Raw genomic sequence first — 25268 nt, 5'->3', positions numbered from 1 at the left:
AAGGAGCCGGAGGAGCTCGAGGCTGATGTCGTCCTTCAGGGAGGGGCTGAGGATATAAATAGAGGAGACGGAGCCGCACGGTGCTCAGTCTGAGTGAGTCTCAGTGAGTGAGTCTCCCATTGAAACTTCAATCATTCAGAGACATTATTTAAACTGTGAGAAAAACAGGAGCAGAGATTATATTGCTGCAGATTATTGCAGCAAATTATTAGATAGAAATTCAAACAACTTTCTCCTGAACGAAAGCCAAATTTCATCACTTTTATTGCATTTTTACACTTGATTAAATTGATGCGGAAAATAATAGTCCAGTTTATAAATTGTATTGCTAGTTTTTAAAATAGGAAAATTAATTTGGAATACTTTTTAATTGTGAGGGTTTAGATGGTACTTTGATTCTTATTGGATAAATTGATTGTGTGAATATTTCAGAGGCTTGTTGGATAATATTTAAATATCCTGAAGGGAAAACAGGAGCCGGTTTGTTTCCTTTCAGTGAGAAGGGACTGAGGTGGTTTTCCCTTTCTGAGGGAAAGTCAGAGAGATCCAGATATTAGTGCCATAAACATTAGACACTGCTGCTGATAGGAAGGGATTTGACTCAGATTGGATTCCATTTCAGACTGAGAGAAAGGAATAATAGATCCGGGATCTAACCATTGGAAAGGATGAGGGGTGAGATTAGGACTGAAAACAAATCAGGGGGAAAGTGGAGTGAATCAGGTACCGACCTCAGGATGGTGATGGGTGACCAGGCAGAGAGTGCAGAGGGAAAGACCCTGTCTGAGCAGAGGGAATCCCAGGGAAGATCCTGAGAGATTTCCCATGGAGAGGAGATAGAAAATGCTGGCTCTATTTATTGCAGCTTGAGATGGGGAAGATTGAGCTGGTCAGTCACAGTAATCCTGTCTGTGGGGAGAGAGTGAATTCCCCAGTGTGTCAGTGGGATCACAATTCTCAATATTGATCAGTGAGACCATTCAGCCCATCTAACTGATCCTTCCTGTGGAAATATACAAAGTCCATATCTAAATATCAGTTTAAATCAGTTCCTCATCTAAATATCAGGTTTATTTCTACTATCTGACCCAGGGGACTTTCAGTTCTTGATAATTCTTTCTGTGACATTAATTCTGAACTCTCTTTTTCCCAGGTTTATCCCAGTCCTGTTGCTCCTATTTGAATGGATTTCTGTGAACTTGTCTTTTCCATTCCATTCCACCTTGGCTCTGATGGGAAACTGAGTGAACTTCCCTGTGTATGAGGACTATCTGATCGAGGTGGCGTATCTTGGTGTTGTCCAGGTCTGTTTTTAGCCCCAAGATCACACGGGCAACAATCTCACCATCATATCATTGGATTGTTTTATAGACAGGCTGTTCTTTATGTCAGTTTTCTGTCAGTGATTACAAAGCCAGTGTTTTCTAGTGGAGGACATTCTTATAGAGGATGGCAGAGCTGACAGGCTGGTCAGTCCTAGATTTATAGAGCTTGTGTTGGTGAATATTACTGATTTAGTGATGTGTGAGGAATCACAGTTGTTTTACATTTCCAGGTTACAGACCAGTTTAAAGACATTGCCGTTGGCTTTTTCCCAAAGATGAATGGGCAGAGCTAAGTGAATGGGAAACGATCTGGTATAAGAATGTGAAGTGAAACTGAGGCCATGCTCCCAATTGGTCTGTACAAAATTAGTGAGGTTTTCCTTTCTACGTTTCTCACTCCCTATTCTGAAAACTTTGATATGCACAGGCACAGCATTCTTCCAATGTTACACCCAAGTGGACAATCTCCTCCTCAGAGGTCAGGCATTTTGACTGGGAATTTCCATATCACCACTGCTGAACATGAGGAATGAATATGGAGAAATTCCCCAGCATCAGGCTGTGAGCCTCTGAATATTAAACTAACGCCTGTGAAATAACTGGATGGAGTTCCAAATTTCCAAATGTTCTTTCCTTCTGTGCATCAGGAATGCTGCAGTGAACAATCCCGTCTGAGTGTTAGCAGCAATGTGGTGTGGGAATTGGGGAAGCTGATCCTGACTAGCTCATGTGTACTCTTCAGCAGGACAACTGTATTGTGAGCAAATGTTAAACTCTCAATCAATAATCTTACTCCTTCCCAACCTAAAGTCAGATCACCTTCCAATTCTATGTCACTGTGCTGGAAATGAGCTAACTGCCCAACCCACATTACATCTGGGATTTTGGGAACTTTGTGAATTTAAAACCGTGTACTATGCAGCAAATTCTAACAAATCATCAACTTTGAGAAGCTGACAGCTTTCATGTTATGGGATTCTTCCCAGACCCACTAATCTCTCCCAAGCAAATTACTGAACGTAGCGAAAAGTGTTTTTGAGAGCAGCCTTCCTCAGCACCTGTCATTGCAGTTTTGAAAAAGGTGTTCGGATGTGAACACATTTTCCTTCCCCGGGAGCGCAGTTTCCAAACCCTTGCTGCACCAGAGTCTCCATCGACTGATTTCCAATCAATCTTGGCCGTTTTACACCATAATCAAACATAATGATTTATATCAGACAGCCAGTGGCCTTCACAGACAGGGTAAAATTGTGATCTCTTGTTATAGAACATAGAACATTACAGCGCAGAACAGGCCCTTCGGCCCACGATGTTGCGCCGACCAGTTAAAAAAAAACAACAACAATGACCCACTAACCTAAACCAATCCCTTTTCGTCCATAAACCTGTCCACAGACCTCTTAAACGCCCCCAAACTAGGCGCATTTACAACTGCAGCAGGCAGGGCATTCCAATCCCTCACCACCCTCTGGGTAAAGAACCTACCCCTGACATCCGTCCTATAACTACCCCCCCTTAGTTTAAAGCCATGCCCCCTCGTGCTAGATTTTTCCATCAGAGGAAAAAGGCTATCACTATCCACCCTATCTAAACCTCTAATCATCTTATATGTTTCAATAAGATCCCCTCTTAGCCGCCTTCTTTCCAGCGAAAACAACCCCAAATCCCTCAGCCTCTCCTCATAGGATCTCCCCTCCATACCAGGCAACATCCTGGTAAACCTCCTCTGCACCCTCTCCAAAGCCTCCACATCCTTCCTGTAATGTGGGGACCAGAACTGCACACAATACTCCAAGTGCGGCCGCACCATGGTTGTGTACAGTTGCAACATAACGCTACGACTCCTAAATTCAATCCCCCTACCAATAAACACCAAGACACTGTATGCCTTCTTAACAACCTTATCTACTTGATTCCCAACTTTCAGGGATCTATGTACACATACACCTAGATCCCTCTGCTCCTCCACACTATTCAAAGTCTTCCCGTTAGCCCTGTACTCAACACATCTGTTATTCCTACCAAAGTGAATTACCTCACATTTCTCTGCATTAAACTCCATCCGCCACCTCTCGGCCCAGCTCTGCAACCTGTCTAAGTCTTCCTGCAAACTATGACACCCTTCCTCACTATCTACCACACCTCCGACTTTGGTGTCATCAGCAAATTTACTGATCCACCCAACTATACCCTCATCCAGATCATTAATAAAAATCACAAACAGCAGTGGCCCCAACACCCTGAGGCACACCACTTGTAACCGAACTCCATGATGAATATTTACCGTCAACCACTACCCTCTGTCTCCTATCCGCTAGCCAATTCCTAATCCAGTTCCCTAGATCACCCCCAATCCCATACATCTGCATTTTGTGCAGAAGCCTACCATGGTGAACCTTATCAAACGCCTTACTAAAATCCATATACACTACGTCCACTGCCTTACCCCCATCCACCTCTTTGGTCACTTTCTCAAAAAACTCAATAAGGTTAGTAAGGCACGACCTACCCGCCACAAAACCATGCTGACTATCTCCAATCAACTCATTACTATCCAAATAACTATAAATCCTATCCCTAATAATTTTTTCCAAAACCTTGCCCACAACAGAAGTGAGACTCACCGGTCTATAATTCCCGGGGAAGTCTCTGTTCCCCTTCTTAAACAATGGGACAACATTCGCTAACCTCCAATCATCTGGTACTATACCAGAGGCCAACGACGACCTGAAGATGATTGGTTTGTAACAATAGGATTGTGTAGAAATTATCGTGAATTTTAAATGAGATAACCAACCAAAGTCCCCGTTCATAAAGGTAAAGATGACCTTGGTTGATATAAGGAGGAATATTGCAGTTAGGAAGGACGTGGTGACTGTTTGAAAGCAGTGGAGACGTGGTGTGCAGTGGTATTGTCACTGGACTAATGATCCAGGGCAATGCTCTGGGGATCCAGGTTTGCACCCCCTCATAGCAGAGGGTGAAATTGCATGGGATGAAATCTGGAAACGACATGAAACCATTGTTGTAAACCCCCTTTATCTGGTTCACTAATCCTTGGGTGGGGGAGGTGGAATCTGCAATCTGCCTACCTGTGACTCCAGGCCTACAGCAATGTGGTTCACTCTTAACTGCCCTCTGAAATGGCCGAGCAAGTCTTTGATGGGCAATAAATGTCAGCCCAACCAGTGATGGCCAGATCCCATCAATATAAAAATAAATTGAAGAAAAAGTATTATTCTGTTTCACTTGATGTGGAGATGAGTGGAACTGAATGAAAAATAGTGATTGAAGCTTTTCTCCTTCACTCCTTCTTTATATAGATTCCAGCACAGGAATAAACAACTGATATGTATTGGAATAATGGAGATGACCTGTACATCTCTGTCATCATTACCCTGTCTCTCCCTAGGATCAGAGAGTGACCGCTGTCACAAATGTAAAGCTCTTTTCTTTAAACTCTTCAATTGGTACAACTGGGACCAGCGAGGTACCAGAAATAACAACTGCGGAAGACACTTCTATGTCATGGGTCTGAGTGCAATGTTTTCAGCATTCTAGCGTGAATTAATCCCCTTTACCTGAGGAGGTTGGAGAGGATTTAAATTCAAATGCCAATGGTGGAAGGAAATTCTCTGTACTGTCCTTTCCTGATGTTTTTTGTTTATGGGATCCTACAGTGCAGAAGGAGGCCATTCAGCCCATCAAGTCTGCACCGACCACAATCCCACCCACGCCCTATCCTCTATTTATTTACCCTACTAACTCCCTCATACTAAGGGGCAATTTTAGCATGGTCAACAACCTTACCCACACATCTTTGGACTGTGGGAGGAAACCCACGCAGATACAGGGAGAATGTGCAAACTCCACATACACATTATATTATAGAATGGTCCAATCAGTTCAACATGTACCTTATGTCAGCAAGGGAATTCAATTTAAATGCAGTAGGTAATTGGAATATTTTAAGTTTTACAGGATTGAATGCACCAAAGCCAGCATTCATATCAAGACATGGCAGGGGATGTCAGTCTCCTGTATTAATCCAGTGATTCAGATGAAGATTGGACACCCAAATGTGTTTTGAAAAACCCACCAAGTAAATTGAAAATGTTTTCTTCGTAAAATATTCGAAGCACTTTTTGTTTTCCCTGATTATAATCAATCTTGCCTCATCGAAGACAGCAACTTTATGTTTTAGAGAGCTGGAAGATAAATAAATTGAATGATATTTTTATTTAATTTTGTGTATAACTCTTCCACTTTGGTTCAGGGAACAGAATTCAGCATAAATTACTGACCTTCTGTGTTTCCATAGGAATTGATCATCTTTTGCCAGAGGGACTGGAACCCTTGGGCCATCAGATTAAATGTCTGATGCTAACTTCTGTGAATATTCATTTGATAAGACAAAATAATCAATAATTGAGCCAAAAAAATCAATAAATGGGTGACAGCCTCTGATGGGACAATGTAACTGATACCAAAACATCAAAAGAAATTGAATGAACTAAACAGAAACACCATTTCTGGAGTGTTGGTGCACACCAGCCCGAGGCATCCACTCGTCACAGAGGATCTGGGAAAGTTATGTGTACACCTGTAATACAGACACATTAATTATTGTAAGGGTTATTTGTCTAATTTGACATGTATTTCTGTTTGATTCTACTTTCAGCCACAAATATTACAATTTCTGGAATTGCCATCCTGCTAATATTTAAAAAGTAGAAATATGAGACAGCGCGTTCTTTTAAAGAAGTGAGAAGCTTTAAGCCACCTTTCAAGAATGAAGAGAGCAAGAAGAGTAAGAAAGTTAATATCAAAAAGGTAATTCAACGTGGACAGAAATTGTGATGAGGCAATTATATCAGGATGGAAACAAGCTGTTAGATATTCACTAAATATATTTAGATACACAGTGAGATATTCTAAACACTAACAAATTCAACAACAACCCCAACATTGAACAACACCAAAAAATTCAACAACAACCCCAACATTGAACAACACCAAAAAATTCAACAACAACCCCAACATTAAAAAACATAAACAAATTCAGCAACAACCCCAATTGAAAAACACCAACAAGTTCAACAACAACTTCACTGAAAAACACTAACACATTCAACAACAATCCCAACATTGAAACACAAGGACAAATTTAACAACAACCCCAACACTATCCAACAATAAGTGTAACATTGAAAAACACTAACAAACGCAACAACAACCCCAATACCAGAAAACAAGTTCAACAACAATCCCAACACTGAAAAACACCAACAATTCAACGAGAACCCCAACATTGAAAACCACAAGTTCTTCGACCACAAGCCAACATTTAAAAACACCTACAAATGGAAGAACAATCTCAACACTGAGAACCATCAAATTCAACAATAAAAACAATATTGAAAAACAGTAACAACTCCAACAACAACAACCCCAACATTGAAAAACCATGAACAAATCAAACAACGATTCCAACATTGGGGGAAAAAAATTTAAAAATCAACAGCCACAACATTGAAAAATAGAACATAGAACATTACAGCGCAGAACAGGCCCTTCGGCCCACGATGTTGCGCCGACCAGCTTTTAAAAAAACAACACTAACCCACTAATCTAAACCAATCCCATTTCGTCCATAAACCTATCCACAGATCTCTTAAACGCCCCCAAACTAGGCCCATTTACAACTGCAGCTGGCAGGGCATTCCAGTCCCTCACCACCCTCTGGGTAAAGAACCTACCCCTGACATCAGTCCTATAACTACCCCCCCTTAATTTAAAGCCGTGCCCCCTCGTGCTAGCTTTCTCCATCCTAGGAAAAAGGCTATCACTATCCACCCTGTCTAAACCTCTAATCATCTTATATGTTTCAATAAGATCCCCTCTTAGCCGCCTTCTTTCCAGCGAAAACAACCCCAAATCTCTCAGTCTCTCCTCATAGGATCTCCCCTCCATACCAGGCAACATCCTGGTAAACCTCCTCTGCACCCTCTCCAAAGCCTCTACATCCTTCCTGTAATGTGGGGACCAGAACTGCACACAATACTCCAAGTGCGGCCGGACCAGAGTTGTGTACAGTTGCATCATGACGCTGCGACTCCTAAATTCAATCCCCCTACCAATAAACGCCAAGACACCGTATGCCTTCTTAACAACCTTATCTACTCGATTCCCAACTTTCAGGGATCTATGTACACATACACCTAGATCCCTCTGCTCCTCCACACTATTCAAAGTCCTCCCGTTAGCCCTATACTCAACACATCTGTTATTCCTACCAAAGTGAATTACCTCACACTTCTCCACATTAAATGTAACAAATTCAACAGTAACCCAACATTGAAAAACACTAACACATTCAGCAACAACACCAACATTCAACTCACACATTGAATTTGTTCGTGTTTTCAATATTGGGGTTGTTGTTGAATTTGTTAGTGTTTTTCAACAACAACTCCAGCATTTTAAACACTAACAAATTCGACAATAACACTGTTGCTCATTGTTCGACCGGAGCAAAGCAGAGAGGGAGGGATTTGTGTCAGGAGTGCTGGACTAAGAGATTGATTTGTTTTTCCTTGACCTGCGACCTCCACCTCCCCCCATGCCATTCAACTCCCCAGTGTATCCGAAATACTACTCACCCAGCCCATCCCATCCCACAAACCTACCTTACAAACTTACATTTTCCCATACATTGGGACATTTAAACTTACCTGCTTCCTAGCAGCCAATGTTGTAAATAAGGATTCCTGTCCATCTTCACCCCTAGAACTAGGGGAAAGCTTTCCTTTTTGAGTTTTGTGTTTTCTGAGTTTCAAGTTTCTAGGTGCCCAGATCACCAACAATCTGTCCTGGTCCCTCCATGCCAACAATATAGTTAGGAAAGCCCATCAATGGCTTTACTTTCTCAGAAAATTAAGGAAATTTGTCCTGTTAGCTACGACTGTCACCAACATTTTCAGATGCACCATAGAAAGTATCCTTTCTGGTTGTATCACAGCTTGGTATGGCTCTTGCTCTGCCAGAGACTAGAAGGAACTACAAAGGGTCATGAATAAAGCCCAATCCATCAAGCAAACAAGCCTCCCGTCCATTGACTCCATCCTGTTGTCTCAGCAAGGCATCCAGCAAATCAAGGACCCTACACAACCCAGACATCCTCTCTTCCACCTTCTTCAATCAGGAGAAAATGTACACAATCTGAGGACACGTAACAACTGACTCAGGAACAGCTACTTCTCTGCAGCCATCAGGCTTTTGAATGGACCTACCTCACATTAAGTTGATCGTTCTCTACACGCTCGCTATGACTGTAATATTACATAATGCACTTGCGCGTTTCCTTCTCAATGAACGGTATACTTTGTTTGTATAGCACGCAAGAAATACTTTTCACTGTATACTAACACATGACAATAATAAACCAAACCACCCACCCTGAGTCAGGAAAGTCGGCCCAATCAAGAATGTAAGTGCTGTCAGATACTTTACCAAGTGGCAGTGTGCCACTGTTTACCACACCCAGACCTTATGGCCATGAAAACCATCACCACAAATCAAAGGGATTTTGTTTAATTATCCAGAGAACACATTTACTTTAATCCATCAGATTGTTCTTTTTAGTGAAGGAAATTGAATGAATATTATGAATAAATAACTTACCATGAGAATAATCACCTTTCTCTGTGATGGGGAATAAATGGTATTAATGAGGTTTCAGAGATACAATTTAAAATTCACAGCTTTTAATACAACTGCTGCATATAATCCTGGTTTTGTGAATTATTTGTGTGGAGCCTTTACAAACACAATTACATTTCTCATTTATAATGTGTTCTTTACAATCATACAATCCAACAGTGTAGGAGGAGGCCATTCGGCCCACTGAGCCAGCACCGACGACAATCCCACACAGGCCCCATTCCTGTAACCCCTCATATTTACCCTGTTAATGCCTGACATTCAGGGGCAATTTAGCATGGCCAATCCGCCTAACCTGCATATCTTTGTACACTAAGGGGCAATTTAGAATGGCCAATACCCCTATCCTGCACATTTGGGCAGCACTGTAGCACAGTGCTTAGTCATGCTGCCTCACAGCGCCAAAGACCCGGGTTCAATTCCATCCTCAGGTCAGTGTCTGTGTGGAGTTTAGTGAGTCTACGCGTCTCTGCGTGGGATTACTCTGGTTGTTCTATTCATCCTAAACTGTATTTATCACATGATCAGACAGCATAACTCTGCAACTGTACACTGCACCTTCCTGGGTCCAACATCAAATCCTCCCCTGGCTCAGAATCTGCACCCTCACACTCGAGTGTCTCCTCATCCCACCTCAACGCTCCATAGGGCCAGGCCTGACCACATGGTCCATAGGAAATTCTCCCTAAAAGGGGCCACACTACTACAATTGGCAAATCTCACACCATCCTGACTTGGAAATATTTCAACTGTTCCTTCACTGTCACTGGGTCCAATTCCTGGGATCCCTCCCTAACAGCTCTGTTGTTGTCCCAATGGACAGGCTGCAATGGTTCAAAAAGGGAGCTCACCATCCCCTTAAGGGCAGCAAGGTATACACAATGAATACTCGGGCTTGCCAGCAGTACCCACATCTGATAAAATTTATTCTGAAAGAAATGGGAAGATTGAAAGTTTATGGCCAGTGTCTCCACTATTTCCACTCGTCCTGCTCTCAGTGAACCTCCACCATTATCCAGTTGGGTACATGTTCTATTCCATTGTGATATGAAAAGTGTTGGATTGAATGGGGTTAATTGAACTGTTTGTTTAGTGACTGTAACTGATGTGAGTCTCCATGGATCTGATTAGTGTGCGGAAAGGGTTTTCCCTCTATTAATAAGGGAATCTGTTCGACACGAACAGAGATCAGCGGCTGTGGAGAGAGAGGGAGGGGGAGGAGAGATCAGAATCTGGGAACAATGGAATGGAATGTTTCAACAATGGATCAGAATCTCGGAACAATGGATTGGAATGTTCCAACAATGGATCAGAATCTGGGAATAACGGATGGGGATATTCCAACACTGGACAGGAGTTTTGCTGAGGGTCTGTACTTTGTTTCTTTATCTATTTTTGGTTTGTTACCGTTAACAAGTCGCATCCGTTTTGTGCTCTGGATTATACAAGGGGTTTACTTTCCAATCCTGGCCATTGTTGGTGTCCCTGGTAAGTCTCCGTTTCCACTTATTCTGTTTGTCATCTAAGTCTGATTGCTAGTCTTGTTATTTTCAGTTCTGGGAACATGGAGTCCATTGGCTTCAGTTTTACACTTAATCTCTGTTTCCTGTCTATTTACTCCATTCCTGTACCTGAGTCTGATCCACACTGATTAGACCCTTCATTAACACTTGCCCTTGAGTTGATTATTCACCCCATATCCCATGCAGCCAGAGAAAACATTAGTTTGTCCACACTTCGGGTATTGTGTGCAATGTTGTTCACCACACTACCTGAAGGACGAGTAAGTTTTGAAGACAGTGCAAAGAGAGATCACCAGGATGTTACCATTTACCAAAATAACTCAGCTGGTCTCACCACACAAACACAGTGGGGCCAAGAGCAGGACAGGGGCGAGGAATACTGTGGTGAGTAAGTCACCTCCTGACTTACTTTGGTAATTCACTTTGGTAGGAATAACAGATGTGTCGAGTATAGGGCTAACGGGAGGACTTTGAATAGTGTGGATGAGCAGAGGGATCTAGGTGTATGTGTACATAGATCCCTGAAAGTTGGGAGTCAAGTAGATAAGGTTGTTAAGAAGGCATACGGTGTCTTGGCGTTTATTGGTAGGGGGATTGAATTTAGGAGTCGCAGCGTCATGTTGCAACTGTACACAACTCTGGTGCGGCCGCACTTGGAGTACTGTGTGCAGTTCTGGTCCCCACATTACAGGAAGGATGTAGAGGCTTTGGAGAGGGTGCAGAGGAGGTTTACTAGGATGTTGCCTGGTATGGAGGGGAGGTCCTATGAGGAGAGGCTGAGGGATTTGGGGTTGTTTTCGCTGGAAAGAAGGCGGCTAAGAGGGGATCTTATTGAAACATATAAGATGATTAGAGGTTTAGATAGGGTGGATAGTGATAGCCTTTTTCCTCGGATGGAGAAATCTAGCACGAGGGGGCATGGCTTTAAATTAAGGGGTGGTAGTTATAGGACAGATGTCAGGGGTAGGTTCTTTACGCAGAGGGTGGTGAGGGATTGGAATGCCCTGCCTGCTGCAGTTGTAAATGCGCCTAGTTTGGGGGCGTTTAAGAGATCCGTGGATAGGTTTATGGACGAAAAGGGATTGGTTTAGGTTAGTGGGTCATTGTTTTGTAACTGGTCGGCGCAACATCGTGGGCCGAAGGGCCTGTTCTGCGCTGTAATGTTCTATGTTCTATGTTCTATGACTTCACAAAGCCTGTCCACCATCTACAAGGCACAAGTCAGGAGTGTGATGGAATACTCCCAACTTGCCTAGATGGGTGCGGCTCCAACAAAATTCAAGAAGCTTGACACCATCCAGGACAAAGCAGACCCGCTTGATTGGCGCCACATCCACAAACATCCACTCCCTCCATCACCAATGCTCAGTAGCAGCAGTGTGTACTATCTACGGGATTCACTGCGGCAATTCACCCAAGGTCCTTAGGCAGCATTTTCAAAACCCAAGACCACTGGACAGGGCAGCAGATGCATGGGGACACTGCCCTCCAGCAGACATATGGAAACGAGCAGCTCCCCTCCAAGTCAGTCAATGTCCTGGTTTGGAAATGTATCGCCAATTCCTTTGCAGTCGCTTTGTTAAAATGCTGAAAATCCCTTCTAAAGGGCATTTTGGGTCAACCCACAGCACATGGACCGCAGCGACTCAAGAAACTGGCTCACAACCAACTTCTCAAGGGCAACTGCGAATGGACAATTTAAAATGTTGGCCAAGCAGCAACGCCCAACAAATACATTAAAAAAAAATGCTGTCTGGTCTCGAGGGTTTTGTTTAGGAGGAGAGGCTGGAGAAACCAGATTATTTTCACTGGAAAGACAGTGGCTGATAGATTTCTACAAGATCATGAGAGGAAAAAGCCGGGTGATCATCAGAGGTTTTTTTTTCTCCCAGGGTAGAAGTGTCAGGTGGCGCAGGTTCAATCTGAGAGGGGGAAAGTTTAAGGGAGATGTGGAGGGTGGGGGTGGTTCACGCAGAGTGTGGTGGGTGCCTGGAACGTGCTGTTAGATTATGTGGTGGAATTGAGAGATACAGTCAGAGTGTGGCAGTCACTTTTTTAATGTTTAATTGGGACATTATAGAGCCTGAGGGAATAGGGGCCTTGACAGAAATTTCTATATCATCAGCTACAGGTGAAGTTCTGGAGGACTGGAGAATAGCCAATATTATTCCATTGTTTAAGAAGAGCAGAAGGGATAATCCAGGAAATTATAAGCCGGTGAAATCTTACATCAGTCACAGAGAAAACACTGGAAAATATTCTTAGGGGCAGGATTTATTCATATTTGAAAAAAAAACTTATTAGTGACAGAGAGCATGGTTTTGTGAAGAGAGGGGTGGGGGGGGTGTTGTGCAAAATAAACTTGTTTTTCGAGGAAGTGACAAAGATAAAAGATGAGGAAAAGGCACCGGCTGTGAAATACATGGACTTCAATAAAGGCTTTGGCAAGGCACCTCATGGTACATATATGAAATTTGAAGTCACCCAGAATCAGATGGGAGCTTGCAAAATGGATTCAGAACTGGCTTGGCCACATAAGACAGCAGTGAGGGATTTTTTACTGAATGGAAGGATGTGACGAGCGGTGTTCCACAGAAATCAGTTCTGATACATTTGCTCTTCACAGTATACATAAATGATTAGGAGGCAAATGGAGCTGGTCCGATTAGTAAGTTCACAAAATGTCCACAGAAAATTGTGGCATTGCAGATAGTGAAAAGGATTGTCACAGGATAATTGAAGCTTCAGATCAATTGGAGAGTTGGACAGAGAAACGGCACATGGCGTTTAATCTGAATGGATGTGAGATAATGCATTTTGGGAGGTCCAAAGTATGTAGGAATTATACAGTAAATGGTAGAGCCCTTAGGAGTATTGACAGGCAGAGAGATCTGGGCGTACATGTCCACTGATCACTGAAAGTGGCAACACAGGTGAATAAGCCAGTCAAGAAGGCCAGGGCATTGAGTATAAAAATTGACAGGTCATGCAATGCAGATATACAGAGACTTAAATAAGCCTTATTTGTGTACAATTCTGGTCACCACACAACCAAATGTATGACGATGCTTTGAAGAGGGTGCAGGAAAGTTTTACTAGGATATTGCCTGTTCGGGAGGGTATTAGCTATGAGCAGAAGTTGGATGAACTCGGTTTGTTGAGGGGTGACCTGATAGAGGATTACAAGATAATGAATGATATCGACAAGGTGGATAGTCAGAGCCTCCTTCCTAGGGTAGAAACATCACGTACTAGTGGATATAGGTTTAAGGTGCATGGGGATAAGTTTGAGGAGATGTGTGAGGCAAGTTTTTTTTTAAAACACGGAGTGTGGTGAATATCTAGAACACACTGCCCAGGCAGGTGATGGGAGCAGGTATGATGGCAACATCGCGGAGGCATTTAGCAGAATAGGATTTGAATGGAATGCTGAGGGGTTCTGTAGTTTCATAGTTTTAGTTTATGCAGGAATCATGATCAGCTCAGGCATCGAGGGCTGAAGGGCCTGGTCCTGTGCTGTACTGCTCTTTGTTCTTTGATTTGTTCTTTGAGCTGTCTGGAATTGATTGGGAGAGGGACCGAGCAGAATAGATGGTGGAACAGCAATGACAGGAGTTTCCGGGTGTAATTCAGGAGGGACAGGAAAATGTTATGCCAAGAAGGAGCATAATCATGAAAGGATGAGGCAACCGTGGCTGACAAAGTCAGGGACAGTGTAAAAATCCCCAAAGAAAATAAAAAAAACATACAATGCAGCAAAAACTATTGGGAAGCCAGCACAGTGGGAATAATTTAAAGAACAACAGTGGGCGAGTGAAAAAGGAAATAAGGAGACAGAAGACGAATTATGAGAATATACATTTAAAATAAGTTTGCAAGAGTTTCTTTAGGTATATAATGGATGCACAAGATGCAAGAGTGCACATTGGACTGCTGGAAAATGACGCTGCAGAAGTAGTAATGGGGAACAGAGCTTGGTGGAAGACCTGAATAGTTTAATCTGCAAATTGAGTTGGCGTTGTTTTATTCATTTGTGGGACCTGGGCTGGCCAGCATGTATTGCCCATCCCTAGTTCCCCTTGAGAAGATGGTGGTGAGCTGTCTTTTTGAATCGCTGCAGTCCATGATCTGTGGATTGACTCAAAATGCGGTTAGATAGGAATTCCAGGATTTTGACCCAGCAACTGTGAAGGAACGGTGATATATTTCCAAGTCAGGATGATGAGTGGCTTGGAGGGGAACTTGCAAATGGTGGTGTTCCTATTTATTTGCTGCCCATGTCCTTCTAGATGGAAGGGTTTGTGGGTTTGGAAGGTGCTGTCTCAGGATCTTTGGTGAATTGCTGCCGTGTTTCATGAAGATGGTACACACTGCTGCTATAGAGTGTTGGTGGAGGAGGGAATGGATGTTTGTGGATTTGGTGTGAATCGAGCGGGCTGCTTTGTCCTGGATGGTGTCAAGCTCCCTGAGTGTTGTTGCAGCTGAACTCATCCAGGCAAGTAGGAAGTATTACATCACACTCCTGACTTATGCCGTGAAGATGGTGGACAGGCTTTGAGGAGTCAGAATGTGAGTTACTCGCCGCAGTATTCCTAGTCTCTGACCTGCTCTTGTAGCCATTGTGTTTATATGGTGAGTCCAGTTCAGTTTCTAGTCCATGGTAACTCGAAGATTGGTGAGAGTGGGGGATTCACTAATGGTTACATAGAACATAGAACATTACAGCACAGAACAGGCCCTTCGGCCCACGATGTTGCGCCGACCAGTTACAAAAACAATGACCCACTAGCCTATACCAATCCCTTTTCGTCCATAAACCTATCCAGAGATCTCTTAAACGCCCCCAAACTAGACGCATTTACAACTGCAGCAGGCAGGGCATTCCAATCCCTCACCACCCGCTGGGTAAAGAACCTACCCCTGACATCCGTCCTGTAGCTACCCCCCCTTAATTTAAAGCCATGCCCCCTCGTGCTAGCTTTCTCCATCCGAGGAAAAAGGCTATCACTATCCACCCTATCTAAACCTCTAATCATCTTATATGTTTCAATAAGATCCCCTCTTAGCCGCCTTCTTTCCAACGAAAACAACCCTAAATCCCTCAGTCTCTCCTCATAGGACCTCCCCACCATACCAGGCAACATCCTAGTAAACCTCCTCTGCACCCTCTCCAACGCCTCCACATCCTTCTTGTAATGCGGGGACCAGAACTGCACACAGTACTCCAAGTGCGGCCGCACTAGAGTAGTGTACAGTTGCAACATTACACTGCGACTCCTAAATTCAATCCCCCTACCAATAAACGCCAAGACACCGTACGCCTTCTTAACAACCTTATCTACTTGATTCCCAACTTTCAGGGATCTATGTACACACACACCTAGATCCCTCTGTTCATCCACACTATTCAAAGTCCTCCCGTTAGCCCTATACTCGACACATCTGTTGCTCCTACCAAAGTGAATTACCTCACACTTCTCCGCATTAAATTCCATCCGCCACCTCTCGGCCCAGCTCTGCAACCTATCTAAGTCTCCCTGCAGACTATGACACCCTTCCTCACAATCTACCACACCTCCAACTTTGGTGTCATCAGCAAATTTACTAATCCACCCAACTATACCCTCATCCAGATCATTAATAAAAATTACAAACAACAGTGGCCCCAAAACAGATCCCTGAGGCACACCACTCGTAACTGTACTCCATGATGAATATTTACCATCCACCACCACCCTCTGTCTCCTATCTGATAGCCAATTCCTGATCCAACTTCCTAGATTACCCACAATCCCATACATCTGCATTTTCTGCAGAAGCCTACCATGGTGAACCTTATCGAACGCCTTACTAAAATCCATATATACCACGTCAACTGCCTTGCCCCCATCCACCTCTTTGGTCACCTTCTCAAAAAACTCAATAAGGTTAGTAAGGCACGACCTACCCGCTACAAAACCATGCTGACTATTTCTAATCAATTCATTACACTCCAAATAACTATAAATCCTATCCCTAATAATTTTTTCTAAAACCTTGCCCACAACAGAAGTAAGACTCACCGATCTATAATTCCCGGCAAAGTCTCTGTTCCCCTTCTTAAACAATGGGACAACATTCGCTATCCTCCAATCCTCCGGGACTACACCAGAGACCAGAGACCAATGACAACATTAAACATCTAAGGGCGTTGATTAGCTCGTGTCTTGTTGGTAATGGGCATTGCGTAGCATTTGTGTGGTGCGAATGTTACTTGGCACTTGTTAGCTGCAGCGTGGATATTGTCCCGATCTTGTTGCATTTGGACACGGACTGTTTCAGTATCTGGGGAGTCGCGAATGGTGCTGAACATTGTGCAATCATTGGTGAAAGTCCCCACTTCTGACCTCATGATAGAGGGAAGGTCATTGCTGAAGCAGCTGAAGACTGTTGGGCCCAGGACATTACCGGGACGGACTCCTGTAGAGATGTCCTGGAGCTGAGATGACTGACCCTTCTCAACCACAACCATCTTCCTATGCACCAGGTATGAGTCTAACCAGTGGAGAGTTTGCCCCCGATATCCATTAATTCCAGTTTGACTCAGGTCCTTGATGCCACACTCGGTCGAATGTGGCCTTTATGTCAAGAGCTGTCACTCTCGCCTCACCTCTGGAATTCAGCTCTTTTGTTCATGTTTGAACCAAGGCTGTAATGAGGTCAGGAGCTGAGTGATGCTGGCGAAACCCAAACTGGGCGTCACTGAGCAGGTTATTGCTTGATAGCGCTGTCGATGTTCCTCTCCATCACTTTACTGATGATGGAGAGCAGACTGGGCGGTAATTAGCTGGGTTGGATGTGTTCTGCTTTTTGTGTCTAGGACATACCTGGGCAATTTTCCACATTGTTGGGTAGATGTCAGTGTTATAATTGTACTGGAAGAGCTTGGCCAGGGGAGCGGCAAATCCTGGAGCACAAGTCTTCAGTACTATTGCCGGAATGTTTTTCGGACCAATTGCCTTTGCAGAATCCAGTGCCTCCAACCATTTCTTCATATCACATGGAGTGACTCGAATTGTCTGCAGACTTAGGATGCAGGACTGGGCGGAGAAGTGGCAGATGGACTTCAACGCGGATAAATGCGTAGTCGTCCATTTTGGCAGAACCAATGGGATGAACGAGTACACTATCAAGGGCAGGAGTCTTAGCAGTGTTGAAGAGCAGAAGGATCTTGGGGTCCGGGTCCACAGGACTCTTAAATCGGCCTCGCAGGTGGAGGATGTGGTCAAGAAGGCGTATGGTGTACTGGCCTTCATTAATTGAGGGATTGAGTTTAGGAATCGGGAGGTAATGCTACAACTTTATAAGACCCTTGTCAGGCCTCATTTGGAGTACTGTGCGCAGTTCTGGTCGCCTCACTATAGGAAGGATGTAGAAGCTATTGAAAGGGTACAGAGGAGATTTACAAGGATGTTGCCTGGACTGGGAGGCATGCCTTTTGAAGTTAGGTTGAGGGAGCTGGGACTCTTTTCCCTGGAGAGACGAAGGTTGAGAGGCGACCTGATAGAAGTTTATAAAATGTTGAGAGGAATAGATAGGGTGGATTCTCAGAGGCTATTTCCCCGGGTTGAAATGGTCGCTACGAGAGGACACAGATTTAAGGTGCGGGGAGGCAAGTACAGAAGTAATGTTAGGGGTAAGTTTTTCACTCAGAGGGTGGTGAGTGAATGGAATCGGCTGCCGTCAGTGGTGGTGGAGGCGAACTCGCTGGGGTCTTTTAAAAGACTTCTGGATGAGTATATGGAATTTAATGGGATTGGGAGTTATAGATAGGTCTACTGATTGGTAGGTGTTGATGTGATCGGCGCAACTCGTGGGCCGAAGGGCCTGTTTGTGCTGTAGTGTTCTATGTTCTAAGAGATTTAAGAGTGTAATGTTGCAGTTATAGCTAGGGTGCAGAAAAATATCAACTTAATGCCATGTAGGTCCATTCCAATGTCTGCTGGCAGCAAGAAGACACTGTTCTTGTGTCATCAGCGTGGTACCACAATGCTTAGCACTCCTGGCTCACAGGGACCTGAAATCGATTCCCGGCTTGGATCACTGTCTGTGTGGAATTTGCACATTCTCCCAGTGTCTGCATAGGTTTCCTCCAGATGGTCTGGTTTCCACCCACAGTCCACAGTACTGGTTTGGTTGATTGGCCATGTTAAATTGCCCATTAGTGTCCCGGGATATCTGTGTTAGTAGTATTAGCAGGGTATGTATGCGGGAGTTTGGAGATGGGGCTGCCTGGGATTGTTGTCAGTGCAGAGTCGATGGGTTGAATGGCGTCCGTCTGCAGTGCCGTGTGTTTCTATGATTCTATGAGTCGGTTGGTGCATGTCCTCAAACTTGGCACTTTATTTTTTCCGATAGAACAAGGTGGAAGAGTGTATGTCCATCGTGCGTGGAGTACTTAACTAGGCTGCCTGCTTTTCCAAGGCAGCAGGAAGTATAGACAGTGTCAATTGGTGAGAGGTTGGTTTGAGTGATGGACTGGGCTTCATTCACTGGGCTTTGAATTTTCATGCAGTCTTGGACAGAGCAGGAGAAATACCAAACTGTGATACAACCAGAAAGGATGGTTTCTACTGTGCATCTTTACACATTGGGGAGAATCGTAGCTGACATTACGAATGTCTTTAGCCCTCTAAGAAAGTAGAGTTGCTGGAGAGTTTTTTAACTACAGGGCTCATCATGGAGGGAGCAGGACAGGTTGTTGGTGATTTGGAGCATGAAAAACCTGAAGCTGCCGAACATTTCAACTTCACCCCATTGTTGTAGACAGGGGCATGTACTCCACTCTGCTTCCTGAAGTTGTGACTATTCCTGTGCTTTGTTGACATTGAGGAAGACATACTAGTTTGCCAGATTCTCTGTCTCTTCCCTGTTCTCCGTCTCATCATTGTTTGAGACGCGACCCACTATGTGGTGACATCAACAATCTTGGACATTGAATGGGAGGGGAATTTGCCCACACAGTCTTCAGCACATATGTATAGTAAGGGGCTGAGGACACAGCCTTGTGGAGAACCTCTGCAGAGAATGTTAGTGGAGGAAGTGTTATTGACTGTCCTTATTTTTTGCTGTCTGTGGGTTAGCAAATTCAGGATCCAATTGCAGTGGCAGCAGCTGAACCTCGGGCCATGGATTTTCAACATGAGTTTCATTAGAAGGACGTTGTTGAAGGCTGAGCTATAGTCGCTACACACGAGTCTGTGTTCCAGGGTTCACTGTAGGGTCAGGGAGATGGTGTCTGTGGACCTGTTGCGGTGGTAGATGACCTGTGGTGGATCCGGGCAATCTGGGAGGCCGCAACTGATTCATGCCATGACTTTCCTTTTGATGCATTTCGTAATATTGGATATCGATGTCACCGGACAATAGTCATTAAGGCAGGCGGCTTGGCTTTTCCTTTGTACTGGCCTTGGTTTGAGTTTTCCTTGTCTGGTGTATAGATTAGCAACCTTCCTGCCGAGAGAGGACTCAGTGAGCTTTAACGATCCAATTGGCCGTAAGTGGGACAGCAGCAAACTTACTGAGTACTCTGGACACTCACTGTTCTCTGAACCCTGAGGCTTTCTCCCACTGTTGAAAGTAACCCTGGTACTTGTATTCTGTGATGTGGAGATGCCCGCATTGGACTGGAATAAGCACAGTAAGAAGTCTCACAACACCACGTTATTGTCCAACTGGTTTATTTGGCAGCAGTAGCTTTCGGAGTCTCAAGCTCCTTCTTCAGGGGAGTGAGAGCTTTGTTCACAAACAGGACATATAAAGATACAAACTCAGTTGACAAGATAATGTTTGAAATGTGAGTCATGCCAGGTAAACAAGTCTTAAAGATGCAGGCAATGTGAGTGGAGAGAGGGTTAAGAAAACGTTAACGAGATGTGTTTTGTCCCCAGCCAGGACAGTAAGTGAGATTTTGCAAGCCCAGGCAAGTCGTGGGGGTTGCAGATAGTGTGACATGAACGCAAGATTGTGTTTGAGGCTGTCCTCATATGTGCAGAACTTGGCTATCTGTGTCAATCGCGTTTGAAATTGAGTTTGCCAGTTGAGTTTGTCAGGGGTAAGTTTTTCACTCAGAAGGTGGTGGGTGAGTGGAATCGGCTGCTGTCGGTGGTGGCGGAGGTGAAGTTGTTGGAGTCTTTTAAGAGACTTCCGGATGAGTACGTGGGATTTACTGGGATTGAGGGTTATAGATAGGCCTGGTAGGTATGGATATGATCAGCGCAACTTGTGGGCCGAAGGGCCTGTTTGTGCTGCAGTGTTCTATGTTTATGAAATGACTGTTTCTTCCTGTGTTGTGCTAACAATGCCTCCTCTCCTGGTTACAGTCCTGGATAAATATAATAGAGATTCTGTGCATTCAAGGCATCAGGATCTCTCTCTGCCAAATGTTAGTATTGTCCAGAGGAAAGGGTGAAACCAGCAATGTTTGGTACCAGCTCTGCTGCAGGGGCTGTCAGTGAGCTGTCTGAGAGACAACAGATTACCACCTACAGCACTGCAGCCTTGATATTCTGACAGCCTTCTGACCCTCCCAATCCCCCACAAGGTAGAGGGGCTATTTACTTGTAGCTGAGTGAGGGTCAATGCTGGAAAGCGGAGCAGCATGGTGACACAGTGGTTAGCACTGCTGACTAACGGTGCCAGGGACCTGGGTTCAATTCCAGGCTTGGGTCACTGTTTGTGTGTAGTTTGGACCTTCTCCCCATGTCTGTGTGGGTTTCCTCCGATGCTCTTCTTTCCTCTCACACTGAAAGAAAGATGCGCTGGATTAAAACAAGATCTAAGTGATTTTATGTGTATACTTCTTATTTATATTTCAACCCATCCTCAGTCTAAATGGTAACTTCTTTCCCTGAATCGTGTCTAATGTTATTCTTTATTTCCCTTCCTGACAGTGAACATAATCACAATTGTGACACTGGTGAGGAGAAACTGTGGTCTGTCGAAATGTGTCACTCGTTACCTGGTGGCCATGTCAGTGGGGGATCTGCTGGTCATTATCCTCGACCTGATATTGAGACACATTCCCATTGTTTATCGGGAACAGTTTGATTTCTTGCAATCGGTCCCTGTGTGTAACATCCACGCCGTCCTGATTTATGCAGCTACTGACTGTTCTGTCTGGTTCACCGTCACTTTCACCTTTGATCGATTTGTGGCCATTTGCTGCCCCAAGCTGAAAAGTAAATATTGCAGCGAGAAATCGGCGACTGTGGTTCTGGGAACAGTGACACTGTTGGGCTGTTTAAAGAACAGTTTTTGGTATTTTATGTTTTCAAATGAATATTTGCTGTTCAACGACCCCTGGTTTTGTTATGTCATGTGGGATGTTCGGGAATCTCTGGTCTGGGGAACAATTGAGTTCCTCCACAATATTCTAACCCCATTTGTCCCATTTCCCCTGATTCTGCTACTCAATGCTTTCACCATCAAGCACATTTTAGTGAGCAGCAGAGCCCGCAGGAGACTTCGGGCTCACAGCAGTGGGGAGAATCCCAGAGACCCAGAGATGGAGAGTCGAAGGAAATCCATCATTTTACTGTTTGTTATCTCAGCCAATTTCATTCTCTTATGGTCATTATTAATGGTTTATACAATATGGAAACGGATTTATTATTTGGGCTATCAGTTGGGATGGTTAGATTACTTTGTTGTGGAATTGGGTATCATGCTGCAACTCACAAGTTGCTGCACAAACACTGTCATTTATGCTGTGACACAGACTCACTTCAGACAACAGCTAAAAAATCTACTGAAATATCCGTTTACTTCAATTCTTCAACTCATTTCCCCCAAAAAGAAACTGCAACCGCAAGACTCCTGACTCATCCCATTGGCCATTCAAATTGTAAATAACAGTGTTTGAGTGACAGATAGAAAGACAAGACAGTGATAGCAGCAGTGAGAGTGATAGAGAGACAAAGATTGACAGAAGGGGAAGGGCACAAAGAGATGGAAAGTGACAGAGTTTGAAAGAGTTTCTAACAGATACAGGAAAAAAGAGACCGAGAGGGAGAGAAAGAGAGAGAGACAGTGACAGATAGAGATACTCAAAGAGCAATAGAAACAGGGGTAGAGGGTGAGAGAAATGGACAGAAAATGAGAGAAAAGGGAGATGGACAGGGAATGAGAACAAAGAACAGCACAGCACAGGAAACAGGCCACCCATTTTAACACTCAGTGAGTGCCTTATTCAAGTATTTCGTCGATCATCAACGTTTTTGTCTACCTGTAGTGGAACCCACAATAAAGGGGGTGCAAATTTAGGGAATTATATGTGCGCCAGATTAAGGGAGATCCAATTCAGGGACAATTTATTGACACCAATCAGCCTAAAAAAGGGAGACAGAGGAAGAAAGATGGGAGGATTGAATAAGAGATGGAGAGGGAGACTAAGTGAGGAAGGGTGACAGAAAGGTAGGCAGAGGAAATAATCAGAGGCAGAGAGACACAGAAATATAGAGACAGAGAATGGGAGCAAATGGGAAAGAGTGAGATTGAATGAGTATACTGGATACAGCAAGAACAGAAGGCAGAGCGAGCTAGAGAGAGAGAGGGAGGGACAGGGAAACAGAGACGGAGAGAAACACATAAAGAGACAGAGATACATACTTAATGAATTTAACGATAACAATCAGGTGGACTTCTTGGAATATGAGCTCCCTGATTGAGGCAGTTAATGCTGTCCAATCCGTGAGCCCTGTAGACATATATAAAATGGTGTGTCCAGGTTACCAGAACTCAGGGTGTAGATGTGATGGACTGGTAGTTTTATTTAATACAGAAATTCAGCTAATGTTCTGTGTACCCGGGTTCCAATCCCGTCACAGGAGATGGTGGAATTTGAATAAATATATCTGGAATTCAGCATCAGCTGGTGACCATAAAACCAGTGTCAATTTTTGGAAAAAAAACATCCAGTTCACTAATGTTCTAGGGAACAAAATCATTCGTCCTTACATGGTCAGGCCTAAATGTGACTCCAGGGCCACAGAAATGTGTTTGACTCATAATTCCCCTCTGAACAAGGGCAACTAGGGATGGGCCATGCATGCTTGATGGCCAGTGACACACAAGTCCCAAGAATGAATAAAAATGTGTTGTACTGGGAAACTTTAAACAAACAGTAAACTGTTTCTCACAGCTGGGTAAATACCCAATCCCTTGGATCGAGGAGCTAAACTCAAAGCTGCAGGAGGATTCTTGTTTCCAATTATGGACTTATTCACGGTCACTTACACTAACAGCTAGATGAGGATTCCCAGCGATATTCAGCAATTCGTAATCAGAGGAAGCTTAACATTTATAAAGTTTCAACGGCTTACATTAACATTGCAATGAAGTTACTGCGAAAATCAGCTGGCCGTCACACACTGCTGCCTGTTTGGGTACACTGAGGGAGAATTTAGCATGGCCAATGCACCTAACAAATTAATGCACCTAACAAGCTTGCTTCTCAGATTGTGGGAATAAACGAGAGCAACCGGAGAAACCCAAGCAGATACGATAAGCTTGGATTCTCAGAGTGAATTGTGTGGAATCTTTGGGGGCAGGATGTCCTGTGGGTGAGGGACTGGCCACCCTGTCTCCAAACACATCCCACCCTGTTCACACTGAGAATCCCAGGGTGGGGAACTGGGACATTCCTGTCTCCAAACACATCCAACCCTGTCCACACTGAGAATCCCAGGGTGGGGAACTGGGACATTCCTGTCCCCAAACACATCCAACCCTGTCCACACTGAGAATCCCAGAGTGGGGAACTGGGACATTCCTGTCCCCATACTCATCCCACCATGTTCACACTGAGAATCCCAGGGTGGGGAACTGGGACATTCCTGTCCCCATACTCATCCCACCATGTTCACACTGAGAATCCCAGGGTGGGGAACTGGACATCCTCTCTTCAAACAATTCTCACCCTATTCACACTGAGAATCCGAAGTGGGGAACTGAGACATCTTGTCACAAACACATCCTAACCTTTTCATACTGACAATCCCAGGACTGGGATCTGGGACATCCTTTACCCTAACACATCAGACCCTATCCAAACTGAGAATCCCCGGTTGGGAACTGGGAAATCCTTCCCAATAACACATCCCATCCCTGTCAACACGGGTTCCCTGGGTGGGGAGCTAGGACATCCTGTCCCCTAACACACCCCACCCTGTTCACACCGAGTATCCGAGGGTGGGGAACAGGAAAATCCTGTCCCCTAATACATCCCACCCTGTTCACACTGACATTCCCAGTGTGGGGAACTGGGACAGCCTGTCCCCAAACCCATCCAATATGTTTGCCCTGATAATCCTAGTGGGGAGTTAGGGGAAGTGGGACATATTGCCCCAAGCAAGTCCGATACTGTTCACACTGAGAATCCCATGGACGGGAACTGGGACATCCTGTCCCAAACACATCCCACCCTGTCCACACTGAGAATCCCAGAATGGGAACAGGGGCACTCCATCTCCAAACACATCCCACCCTGTTCACACTGAGAATCCCAGAATGGGAACAGGGGCACTCCATCTCCAAACACATCCCACCCTGTCCACACTGAGAATCCCAGAATGGGAACAGGGGCACTCCATCTCCAAACACATCCCACCCTGTCCACACTGAGAAACCCAGGGTGAGAACAGGGGCAATCCATCTCCAA

The 25268-nt window shown here is 44.5% G+C and overlaps 1 protein-coding gene across 1 annotated transcript; it reads left to right on the top strand.

The window, feature by feature from the left end:
* The first annotated feature begins 10351 nt into the window (after positions 1-10351).
* LOC145338694 (putative G-protein coupled receptor 139) lies at positions 10352-22430 on the top strand. Its single transcript, XM_080183092.1, has 2 exons — positions 10352-10535; positions 21502-22430. The coding sequence occupies exons 1-2, from the start codon at positions 10352-10354 to the stop codon at positions 22428-22430; spliced, it is 1113 nt and encodes a 370-aa protein (XP_080039218.1).
* Positions 22431-25268: the final 2838 nt, after the last annotated feature.

The sequence above is a fragment of the Carcharhinus amblyrhynchos genome, unplaced genomic scaffold (genome assembly GCF_965287045.1).
Source record: "Carcharhinus amblyrhynchos unplaced genomic scaffold, sCarAmb.v2.hapA chromosome_142, whole genome shotgun sequence".
NCBI classification, from domain to species: domain Eukaryota; kingdom Metazoa; phylum Chordata; class Chondrichthyes; order Carcharhiniformes; family Carcharhinidae; genus Carcharhinus; species Carcharhinus amblyrhynchos.
The sequence above is the reverse complement of the archived record's forward strand: the minus strand, read 5'-3'. Positions and strand labels throughout refer to the sequence as shown.

Bases quoted from the DNA above. Each gene is read 5' to 3' on its own strand.
- LOC145338694 (XM_080183092.1), top strand. From the start codon at position 10,352: ATGGATCAGAATCTGGGAATAACGGATGGGGATATTCCAACACTGGAC. The intron at 10,536-21,501 runs GTAAGTCTCCGT...CCTTCCTGACAG, and splicing joins GGCCATTGTTGGTGTCCCTG to TGAACATAATCACAATTGTG.